Raw genomic sequence first — 12,432 nt, forward strand, 5'->3', positions numbered from 1 at the left:
CGTCCCAGCGCCAACCACAGCCGGTCAGTGGGGCAGGCGGTGGGGGCGGGATGGCGCAGTCCCTGCGGGGACGGGTCCCGCGGGCCGTTCCCTTGGTGCTGGCAACCCCACCCCTCGACATCTAGCCCACACACGCCGGCAGAAACCCCAAGCGACAGGCTGTTCACGTGACGTCATCAGCCGAAGCCGGAAGCAGTGCGGGCGTCCAGCAGGAGGGGACCTGCCTGGGAAGCGGGGCTTGGCCGCGGTGCCATCCCCGCACCTGAGCTCCTCACCCAGGGCCGCCAAAGCGCCCCTTACTGCAGAGTTCCGACAATACAGTCACGGAGGAGGTGTCTCATAAGAAAGCCACCTTGGGAGCGGTCGACCTGTGGAAATTAAACAAATGAGCTTGTCGGTCGGGTCGCTGAGCTAAGCTTAACCCAGGAAAACCAATTATTCCAATTATACTATATTTTCACTTTATTTCTTTGCTGTGAAAGGTGCAAAAACAAGAGGAACAACTGCAAGCTCTAGGCGTGGTCCTGTTGTTAATAACAGTATTATTATCCTGAAAACATTACAGGTCTCTGTAGCATAAAGCAAGTAACATTGCAAAGAACCAAGATTTTTTTACCTTAGAAGAGGTCAAAATCCAAGCACGTAAGTAAAACATTCTGTAATCCTAAAACGTGCGTTGGAAATGGTTCAGACGCATACTACTTTGTCTTTAAACGCAGAAGCGTGTGACGCAGGCGGGGCGGTGAGAGGGACCCTACCACCATCTCCGCCCACGCAAGGACAGAGAAAACGAAGCATGAGGCCGTTTCCGGGCGGGAGGCAGGGCAGTGCGCCCGGGCCTCGGAGCCCGCCCCACCCGCCGTGGCGCCGGCTGCCCCTGGCCCGCAGTCGCCCACTACAGCTCCGCCACAGCCCCGCGTGGGGCTCCTGGGCTCCCTGACGCCAACAGCCGACAATTAAAGGGAAGAATCCCTCTTTCATGCTGGGTTTCTGGCGGGAAGTTATTTCGGGGCAACCAAGCTGAGGCTGATGCACGTGGAGGGAGGTTCTTCCAGGGCGCTTCATCCCCGAACGCAGGGTGACCACAGCGGGAGCCCCTGGCTGACTCAGCCAGGGTGCATGTGACTCTCGGTCTCGGGGTCCAGAGTTTGCGCCCCATGCCGGCCAGAGAGATTACTAAAAAACAAGTTGGGGGTGGGAGGCCTGTCCCTTCCCTACTTCGGGTGTCCATGGCGTCTCCTTCCTTGTTGCCTGTCCCTGAATGTCCCTCTCCATGTCTGACGAGCTCCTTCTGTTCCTCTCTCCACGCTGCCTCTCTCACACCATGGCTACAGGACAAGAACATCGTGAGGCCCATGCAGCTCTTTGACGGGGTCACCCAGCTCCCCAGAGAGTGGGTCCGTTGTCCTGGTGGAACCCCCCCTTCTCTTCCTGGGTCTGTCCTCGTCCTCACCCTGCCCTGGGGACTGTGGGGGCTTCAGTGATCCAGACTGCTGGAGCCAAAGGGGCCAGGGCGTGGGCAGAGTGTGTGGGGGGGGTGTTCCCCACTCCCAGCGGCCCCTGTCCTCTTCCTGCCTGACACTCAGTGCCCAGGGTGCCCCTGCTGGAGGAAATAAGTGGTTCTTCTCTGCTCGTCCCCACTCTAGAAACTACAGCACTAGATGGAATGCCTCCTGCTACGATGCTCCCCCCATCCCTGATCTCACCCATTTCCGCTAAGATTCCCTTCTTAGGCCTCTCCGTCCGTGGCACTGCCTGGCCCCTCAGACCAGGGCCTTTGGGAGCCTTGCAGGAGGGGGACAAGACTGTGGAGGGAGCCAGTGGCCGGGACAGAGCGTAGAGAGGCCTGGAGACTCGGGGACAGTGCCCGTGTCCCAGGCCACAGCTCCGAGCTGCCACCCCAGCTCTTCAGAAGACGCGGTCTCCTTGGACACCCCAGAGACTTCCATACTCTCCTCAGGATCCCGGGAGGGCCTGACTCATGCCTGGACTTCCTCCCTCTCCTTCCTTCCTGTTTGTAGGGGTGGCGGCAGCAGCAGGGGAGTGTAGGTGAGAGAGGTCCCAGCTGGTACCCTCCCTGGTGGCTACAACTTCAGCCTCCATTTGCCGTCCCTTCCAGACCCGGAGGCACAGAGTGAGTCAGGGGCCATCCAGTGGCTGCTGTCAGGAAAGGGGAAGGGGGAGGCAGGCACAGCATCTGCGCCCGGGGCACCCGGCCTCTTGCTTTGCTCAGCGCACCCAGAGATGCCCCTGGGCACACCTAGAACGCAGGGACCACAGGACCCAGTCCCACCCACGTCAGCACTCCTGCCGGGCAGCCTCCTGCTCGCTCCGTGTAGCCTGCCCCCCCAGTCCGTCAGGACCCGAGGGGAAGGGCCCAGGGGAGCCCCCTTGCCCATCACAACACTGTTGACTGCTCTGCATTTTTGGCTCCTCTGTATGTTTTCTAAAATAAAAAATACACCAGATCCAGTAACATACAATGGCTATGTGCAAAAGAAGGGGGAAAAAAAGTGCCTGGCTCTTTCAGTCACAGGAGCACATGACTCTTGATCCGGGGGTCATGAGTTCAAGCCCCACGCTGGGCACAGAGATTATTAGATGCATAAGCAAGCCTAAAAGCAAGGAAATGACCATAGTAGGAAGGCGGCCAGTCTGTGACGCTGACCGAGGGGCTGGCTCAGGAGCAGGTGCCCAGCGGCTGAGGGTCGCCGGTACCTCGGATAGTGGTGATGGCTGCACAATGCTGTGAATATACGAAATACCACTGCATTGCACAGTCTAGCTTTTATACACCTTAAGATGGTGAGCTTTATGGCGCAACAGTGCATTTAACCCAACAAAAAAGCCGTAATTGAACATTAAGAATATCAGGATTAATACTGCCCAGCGGCGGCCTCTTCATTTTAGCATCAGCAGTGGCGGCAGGCGGACAGGTGAGGCTCCTGGCGCCAGGACAGAAGCGCTGGGCACGCCTTGGGAACAGCACATCCGGTGAGAACTTCCCATCTGCAGGGAACAGAGGGGACAGAGAAACCAGACAGACACACCCAGAATCCAGCCCGGGAACCCTTCCGGTATTAGGGACCCGCTCCCCCCTGAGTCAACGGCATGGGGGGAGGAGACCAGACAACCGTGCAGGGCGTTTGCGTCTTGTCCTGGGCTCCAAGCCCACCTTGCATGCAGGTCTTGGGGCTGACCTCCCAGACCCCCAGGAGGCCTGCGAGACTCAGGAGGAGGGAAGAAGGACTTCCTCGGCTCTGAGATACTTCCCGGTTTCCTCGGTGCTAAGGTCTGAATGCTTGTTTTCCCCAAACCCGTATACTGAAATCCTAACCAGAGGGGCTTTGCTATCTCCACCTAGATTTTGGAGGGTGAAGTGGCCAGGAGTCTTGGCCTCGACCCAGGCAGAGACCGGCGCCCCACACGGGTGGGGCCACTGGTGTGTGATTCCAGCCACAGAGATCCCAGAGAATGGCATATAACCCACGTGGTGTAACTGCATAATCCCATAAGGGGGGCATCCAAGACACCGGTGGCGTGGGCTGCGCCCAGTGAAGCTGTGGAGGCAGGACCTCCGCCCCACGGGCCTGGACGGCAACAGGGAGCCAAAGAGAGTCCTCTGACGCCTTCGGGTTCTGGACGTGCCCAGGAATGTCCACCCAACCCTGTCCTGCCATGGTGCTTTGGAAGCTCATGGTCTGGTCTCATCTCACAGCTTCCCAGCTAGAGGGGATCCTGCCTCAGGGTGAATTTGTATCTCGAGTCTCCCACACCTGATTTACTCGGCAAGCCAGCATCAACCTCCCCACCCCTTGGCACTGGGGGTACCAGCCCTGGTTGGTCCCTTGTCTGAGCTCCGAGGTACTGGCGACCCCAGCTGGTAATGTCTTTGGTCCCCCAGCCCCGGGGCTCCCACCGGTCCTCGTCTCCCCGGGCTGGAGCACCATCTCCCTCGCATGTCGCTCCGTGTTCCTGGCATGGCTTGGGATACGGTGGTGTGTGAGGGAGAAGAAAACGGCTCTGCTTTGTTTTTACATGCATACTGAAGCAGTTAGGGGTGAATGCCCAGAATTTGTTTAAAAATATGCCAGCCAAAAGAGGGGAGAACAGGAAAAAAAAAAAAAAAAGAAGGGAGAACAGAGGAAGCCGTTGGTGGGAAATAGCAGGGTGACAGGTATGAGGGGTTCAAGCGTGTCTGGGAGACTTCACAGCGAACACACAAATGGAAGCAGTGTTCTGCTCCAGCGTAAGATGGACCTGAGGGTGCCGAGCTCATGACCGTCCTCTGACCTTGGGGATGCCCTTCATCTGTGTGGACGTGGGGCCCGAGACTGTTCGCTTCAAAAACAATAACATAACTGTGACCCTTTCTGTCCGTTTGTTGTCAGCTTACTACTTCCTCCAGGAAAATTTGTAAATATTTTAGGTCTTGCCAAAACTACCAGCAGAAAAAGAAAGGGAAAAAGCATCACTCCTCAATTTTTTAGGGAAACAACTGGAAAACAAGTACTCACCAGCTGATGAAAGGAACGCACAGTCTACACGACTGATAATATTCAAAATGCTCAGTCATAAAAATAAAGGCCTTTTATTTGGTTTTTCTACGCCGTTACAGGAACCCATGGCAATACTCTGGAACCCACGAGGCCTGCGGCCACACCCGCACCTGCTGCGAGCATCTATGGAGAAGCCGAAGGGTCACGACACACACTCGGGGTCACGGGGTCACCTTCTTGTAGGTGATGTGAAGATGCTGAGTCATGGGCTGGGTAGTGGTCGCCATGGAGACTGTCTGTTCAAGTTTGCCTTCAGAATTCAGCCTGAATTTTCGGGTGATCTGAGCAGAACAAAACAAACACCTTAGTTTTACCTTCTAAAGGCGGCCCGCCATGGGCCAAGTGCTCTGTTAGGGCTGCAACACGCCGCCCCCGTTGTCAGAGGCCTGTGGGCCGCACAGTGTCGCCGCCAGTGGGTGACGGACACTCAGCCCACAGCCGCTGCGGGGCGTGCCAAGATCAAGGGGTCCTGACCCCTGGGTCCTTCCTCTGACCCTCGGTTGTCCCCAGAAGACCAACAGGCATGCATGGAACTTGGTCTTGTCTCAGCTCATTTAGAACCCAGCCGCTTTTTCCTTTCAGACAAAAGCTGACCTTCCGATGCATTCCTGCTTTACCCCCTTCCCTTTCATGCTTACAACCTGAACTGACGTCACCCGTGTTCTCGAAAAACTCAGCGCGACCACCTTTGGAACCACTAGTTTATCCCAACAAAGTGTGGCGGCCAATGAGAAAGTCCTATCCTTACTGAGCGTGAAGCAACGGTAGAGACACAAGCGGATGGCCGACATCTCCCCAGTGTTCTGGAACACACTGGGGGCTCCAGAAATGTATGCAGCAGGAGTTCTCCTCTACAGCCAATCACTCTGTAACTGACCATCTGGCACAGAAAAACCAGAAAAGCCACATCTCAGAAAGCCCATTTAAAGGCGTAAGGGAACCAGCCCAGAAGGCAAGACAAAGGTCCCGGAGAGAAGAGAGACGCAGCTGGGAGCAACCGTTCACCTGAGGAATGTGCGTGCTATGAGGGGACAGCAGTGGGGCCAAGAGCCTGGGGAGCCGGGCCAGCGCTCTGATTCCTGGCATACTTTGGAATGTGTGCCCATCGAGGAGGAGAGGCCATGGAAAGACCCCAGACCTTTGGCTGGGACCCAACAGGCTGCACTCTAGGAGTGAGGGCTAACCGGAAACGGACAGGGAAGGCCAGCTTCATAACAGCTCAGCCTCCAGCGGTCAGGCTCTGCCCTCCCTGGACCGACGGCCAGCAGCACGAGGACCGCTCTGTGGTAGCAGAGGGCATCGCACGGAGCCTCACGGCATCTACAGTCTTCACAGGTGGTGCCAAGAAACAGAACAAACCGACTGAGCAAGCGAGGTAAGAGCAGTGGAGGTGCCAGGAGCAGATGCCCCAGGGCGGGTGTGCCAACACCAGAGTCACCAGGAAAGGACACGGAGCTTTTCAGCAGAGGACTGCCTCCACCAGAAAGAATAAAATGGGAATTCTGTAACTGCAAAATGCAATCAGCAGAATAGACACTGCCAGAAAACAGTCTGTAGAAAAACCCGGGCTGGAACCGGGAGGAGGACGGACGGAAGCCATGACGGAAGCGAAGAAACACAGTGGAGACCCGAAGTTCTGACATGCATGCTGGAGATCCCAGGAGATGGGAAGAACGGAACACAAGCCAAACGTGATGGGGTCACAGCCAGCTCTCGGAGGCTGACTGGACATACAGCGAGTCGCAGATGCAATTACATCCTAGCAAGATGCCGGCTGCTCACCAAGGACCAGCCAGACACCCAGGGACCCGTGGGAGGACAGCGTGTCCAGGGACCAACAGGCCACATGGGCTCTGGGCTTCCCCACAGAAGAACGGCAGCCAGAAGACGACGGGATGGCATCTCAAACCCATTAACATAACCACCACCCAAAGCATTCTCGGTGCAGTGAAAATACTACTCAGAAACAAAGGAAAAGGGCGCCTGGGCGGCTCAGACGATTGAGCATCTGCCTTCGGCTCAGGTCATGATACCGGGATCCTGGGATCGAGCCCTGCATCGGGCTCCCTGCTCAGCGGAGAGCCTGCTTCTGCCTCTCCCTCTGCTGCTCCCCCTGCTTGTGTGCTCTCTTGCTGTCAAATAAGTAAATAAAATCTTAAAAAAAAAATGAAGGCAAAATGAAGACATTTCTAGACCAAAAAAACTCCGCAGAGGACTTACCAGCAGGAGTCCTCACCCCATGGAAGAAAGTACCAGAGGAATTCCGCAGGCTTTCAGGGGAGAGGCCCACGGCAGCACGGAGAAGCAGGGACAGATGCGGCGCAGGGGAGCAGGGAGCCTGCGGCTGACCACGGTAGCAACGTGGCCCCAGTGCGCGCTGCTGAAGCGCACGAGTCGGGAACCCGAGGCGGCGGTGGCGCGTGTGAAGGGAGCTGGCCCGCGCCCATGGACGGGCGTGAAAAACGGCCGAAATCTTAGTGCTGTTTCTGAAAATGCCCCTCCCCCATTCAAAGTCAAAACGCTGGTGTGGCACATACTATGCCCTTACTTCAGAAATCTAAGTTTTTGTTTTTAAGCGAAGAGCGCCGCCTGTGACAGGTTTTGACGAGGCTCCCGGCTCCTTTTTAGCCAGCGGTACCAAGGAGGGACACTCCTGTTCTCTGGAAAGGTGTTTACCCATGTTTTCAACTGGGAGAGGAGATTTCCAAGGGTCATCTGCAAGGAAATCTCGGACTCGTGCGAAAATGACATAAAACATCTGTATTTACTCATAAGGAAAAAGTTTCATTTTGTTGCCATTAGGAAAAAGGGTAGTGTAAGACCAGAAAAAGTAAAATAAAAAAATAAAACTGCTACCCGCCCCCCCCACAAAACCCCATGACCGCAGAAGCAGACAGGGCAAGGGAGACACTTGGGAGTCCGAGACCCGTGTCCCGAGTGCCGCCGCCGTGAGGAGATGGACACGCGGCCCCAGGCTCCGCCCCAGGTGCATGTGGAACTGACACCCCAGCGCTGCAGAGCCCAGGCGCCTGGCATGCCCGCCGTGGTCTGAGAGGGCCTGTCCCAAGGTCCCTGCGGCGGTCTGGAAGCAGTCCGAGCACCAGCTATGTCAGACGCCCGTGAACGCAGACCGCATCTGTAGTCCGCGGGCATCACCGAAGGACAGCAGGATGAGGTACCACAAACGAGCCGGTAAGCAGGAAGACAGAAGAGGACACAGGGCGGGAAGGGGGAGAGCAGAGCGCCCAGAACCAGACAGACAGGACACTTCGTGGGCCAGGCAAGTATTCCCATGCTATTTTAGTGTCTTTATTTTTTTTTTAAGGATTTTATTTATTTGACAGAGAGAGACACAGCGAGAGAGGGAACACAAGCAGGGGGAGTGGGAGAGGGAGAAGCAGGCTCCCAGCTGAGCAGGGAGCCCGATGTGGGGCTCAATCCAGGACCCTGGGATCATGACCTGAGCCGAAGGCAGACGCTTAACGACTGAACCACTCAGGCGCCCCTTCATTCTACATTACTTTTTCTGGAATTTCATTTACAAATAAACAAGGCTTTTACCTTTGAATCACTTCCCAGAGGACACGAGGTGGCGTGGAGACATGCCCCACCTGCACCCACACTTGCCTTTGTCATGGAGACACAGTGGTCTTACGGCGCCCTCGCCTGAGCGCCTGTGACAGACTGTGCTCACAGAGCACAGGGCGGGCAGGGGGGTCAGCTGCGCAGGGGTGTTCAGGTGGGGCGGCCCCGTGGGAGCCAAGGCATCGGGCAAGGCCACTGCTTGTTCCCTCGGAGCCTGGCAGGTGCTGAGGCTGACAGTCACCTCATAGACGCATCCAACGCCCGAGCACAACTGGCCTTTTCCAGGAGGCTCTGTCCCTGTGGGCTGCAGGGGCTCCTGGCAACACCGGGTTTCACGGCACAGCGATCTAAGTGTGGGCCCCCCACAGCCCTTCCCTGGGAACCCTGTCACGGCCATCCTGCTCCAGAACAAACATGGTGACAAGCAGCACACGAGCAAGGGACAGGGCACAGGCCCAGGAGTGCACACCATGACTGCCAGGTCCCAGGAGGGGTGGGGAGCTGGGGGAGCAGGGCGAGGGGCCGCCCCGTGCCCACTGCCCCAGGACCGCCGCCCCCGCCACAGAGAGGACAGCCACCACAACTAGAAACAGCACTGCGGTGCACGGGCCCTGGAGCCGCCTGTCGGCTTCCTTTGGGTTCGCAGTCCCTCAGAGGACGTTTCCCACGCCATCTTCCTCTTCCAGTGGAAGTCATTAGAAAGATTTAACGCGGACGCAGGCTGCACATGGCCTCACTCTGGTTCCCGTGGCCTCTGGCAACAGCTAGCAATCTGGTGAGTTCACTTGTACTAACTCTGTGGTCATCCCGAGTCGGCCACCACAGCGAAAGCATCATCGAACCAAGACCCGTCTGCGCCACAGACGGATCCCCATGTGAGGAAGAGGGGGTTGGAGGCAACCACTAGCCTGTGCAACGTCAAGGGGAGCTTGTTCAGGCTGTCGGGGGATCAGAGCCCACGCGCCCACGCAGCCCAGAGCCCAGCTCCCGCACACAGAGCCGGGTCAGGGGGTCCCGTGGCCTCTGAAGGTTCAGGAAGAGTCCGTGTGAACAAACACAAGTTCTTATCTCAGCCAAGTGTGCTCACTTTCCCGAGACTGCAGCTACCCCACAGAAACAGGACCGTGCAGAGAAGTGTGATGTGAGAATTTCTCCATGTTTTAATGCTTTCTCAAAGCGTTTTTTTTTTTCTTCTTGTTTCCTTCAGCAGGGAAAAGGTGGAAAAGGAAGCTCAGGAGGAAGATGGCTGTGGCTGTGTTTTAGGCCCTAAAACAAAGACGTCAGGAAGCCACGGTGGCTAATGCACCCCCCGTGGAGCAGGTGTGGGTGTGGAGGCAGGAAGGGCCCAGCTTGTCGGGCACGGGAATCCCAGTGTGCTGACAGCTTCCAGGCCGTCTTTTTTTTTTTTTTTTTTAAGATTGTATTTATTTATTTGACAGAGAGAGACACAGGGAGAGAGGGAACACAAGCAGGAGGAGTGGGAGAGGGAGAAGCAGGCTTCCCACGGAGCAGGGAGCCCGATGTGGGGCTCGATCCCAGGACCCGGGATCATGACCCGAGCCGAAGGCAGACGCCTAACAACCGAGGCCCCCAGTGCCCCTTCCATGCCGTCTTTACAGAAATGACGGCTTGCCGCCCTTACAGAAATGACGGCTTGCCGCCCATCAGCACAACCGGGGATCAGAGCACGTGCACGCTGCCTGCCGCCAACACTCAGGTTCTTCCCCCAACCCCGGCTTTCCTGGGATGGGACCGGCACACAGACTGTGGGTGTAAAGCTACAACGTGACGCTTGCACACGTGTGTGTACGGCGTCAACACCCCGTCCCCTCACAGTTACCTTGTGTGGAGCGTGAGAGCTTTTAAGATTTACTCTCTGAGCAAATTTTACACGATACAGTATTAACCACAGACGGCGTGCTGTGCGTAATTTCCCCACGACTCACTCCTCTTACACCCGGACGTCTGTGCCCTCTGACCTACAACCTGCCATCCCTCTGCCCCCAGGCAACACCATTCTACTCTGTTTTTTAAAAATTTCACATATAAATGAAGCCATGCAGTATTTCTCTTTCTTTATTGGACTGGTTTACTTCACTTAATGTAATCCCCTCAGGGATTCACGTTGCAAATGGCAGGATTTAATTTTTTTTAATGGCAGAATAATACTCCTCGTGTGCGTGTATGTGTTTCTGTGTCCTTGAACAGGTGAAGCAGCTCACCCAGGGGCTCCAGGGCCAGAATCTGTTTCACAGCCACGGACACACAGCTGTGCACGACTGTAACCAGACCCCCTCCCTGCCCCTCACGGACGACAAGGGAAGGTTGCTGGTGTGGGAGGAGGGGAGGCAAAGGAGAGGAAACTGGGGAAAAGTGTCATTTTGAGAAAAGGCACAAAGACAGAAAGATGAAAAATTCACTTAATAGCTTAATAGCAAACTGGAGATGGAAGAAAGACTCAGTGAATTTGAGAACAGGTCAATAAAAATGTCCAGATTGGGGGTCCCTGGATGGCTCAGTCAGTGGAGTGTGTGACTCCTGATCTCGGGGTTGTGAGTTCAAGCCCCATCATGGGCGCAGAGATTAAAAATAAAATCTTTAAAATATCTAAAATGAGGGGCGCCTGGGTGGCTCAGTCGGTTAAGCGTCTGCCTTCGGCTCAGGTCATGATCCCAGGGTCCTGGGATCGAGCCCCGCATCGGGCTCCCTGCTCCGCGGGAAGCCTGCTTCTCCCTCTCCCACTCCCCCTGCTTGTGTTCCCTCTCTCGCTGTGTCTCTCTGTCAAATAAATAAATAAAATCTTAAAAAAAAAAAAAAGTAAAAAAAAAAATAATAAAATATCTAAAATGATTAATATAGAGAAAACAGACTGAAGAAGAATGAACAGTCTCAGGGACATGTGGGACAGTATTAAACGGCCTAACATCTGTTTAGTAGCAGTTCTGATGAGAAAACTTAAGAATGGAAAAGTTGGAGAAACAATGGCAGAAAATCCCCAAATATGACCCAAAACACCATCTTACAGATCCAAGAATTTCAGGAGACCCACACAGGATAAGTACAAGGAAACCACACCCAGGAACACCATAGTGAAAGGAAGATGAAGGAAAAAAACCTCAAAAATGACTAGAGGAAGGACGCCTGGGTGGCTCAGTCGGTGAAGCACCTGCCTTCGACTCAGGTCATGATCTCAGGGTCCTGGGGTTGAACCCTTCATCGGGCTCCCTGCTCCGCGAGAAGCCTGCTTCTCCCTCTCCCTCTGCTGCTCCCTGCTTGTGCTCTGTCTCTCAAGTAGATGCATGAAATCTTAAAAAAATGACTAGAGAAAAAAGACAAATCACGTGCAGGGCATGAAGAATTTTGGCTGACTTTTCAACAAACACAATTAAGGTCAGAAGACGATGGAACAAAATAATTACTTTAAAAAACTATGCCTGTTGACCCAGAATTTTATTTATGGTAAACATATCCTTCAAAACTGGGAGTGAAAGAGGATTCCGTGAAGATGGCTGAGTAGGAAGTCCCTGGAATTGGTCTCCCCACTGGACACAACTGCACGAGCCTGTCCAGCAGCCAGGAAACAGGCTGCTGTGCAGGTGTTTCTGGAGCAGCCTGTGGGGGCCAGGGTGGGCAAGGACCCTGTCCTCCAAATACGGAGGACCTGTCGTCGGTGGGCAGCAAAGGCCCCGCCCCCTCCAGCTCAACGGACTCACGCGAGATCTGAAGGGCCAGCACCCCCTTACCCCACTTCATTTTAACTTTTTCTGGTTTTGGGACCCAGATTTTAGAGACTAGGACAAACAATGACATATATGGAGAAATTAGAAAGTGAGTGCTCATGCCCAGGCAAAGGCTCAGAAAAGACCCGAGAACACCTTCAGTTTACATCTCAGGTGGCTCCTGGGCACAGAGATAGCCCACAACAACCAACCAAACAAACAAAAATAAACATAAATAAATGGAAACACATCCAATGTTCATGGTTTAGAAGACTTAATATGAGTAAGATATCAATACTGCCCAAACATGTATAGGATTAATGAAAGCCCTATGAAAATCCCAATGGCATGTTCTGTAGAAACAGAAAAATGGATCCTAAGATTCACATGAATCCCAAGGGACCCAGAATAGGAAAAATAAAAATCCTGAGGAAGAAGAACAAAGCTGAAGGACAGGTACCTCTTGATCTCCCAAGCACATGGCACTGGCACAATGAGAGTGATACAGACCGATGGAGCTGAACAGAGAACCCAGAAATGATCCAACTCTCACATGTGTGGTCAGAGGA

At 54.7% G+C, this 12,432-nt stretch overlaps 1 protein-coding gene across 3 annotated transcripts in view; it reads right to left on the reverse strand.

Annotated features, from left to right (window-relative positions):
* Positions 1-4,575: 4,575 nt before the first annotated feature.
* The window catches only part of THAP4 (THAP domain containing 4), a 44,029-nt gene continuing 36,172 nt past the window's right edge, over positions 4,576-12,432 (reverse strand). For all 3 annotated transcript variants that reach the window (XM_045867556.3, XM_054505907.2, XM_045867557.3), the window contains one exon: positions 4,576-4,840. In XM_045867556.3, coding sequence (XP_045723512.2) covers positions 4,721-4,840 — 120 coding nt within the window. In that variant the 3' untranslated portion in view covers positions 4,576-4,720. The remainder of the gene's footprint in view (positions 4,841-12,432) is intronic.

This window comes from Mirounga angustirostris, unplaced genomic scaffold (genome assembly GCF_029215605.1).
Source record: "Mirounga angustirostris isolate CCGP_5_RB_7025 unplaced genomic scaffold, mMirAng1.0.hap1 SCAF_3, whole genome shotgun sequence".
Taxonomy (NCBI): Eukaryota; Metazoa; Chordata; class Mammalia; order Carnivora; family Phocidae; genus Mirounga; species Mirounga angustirostris.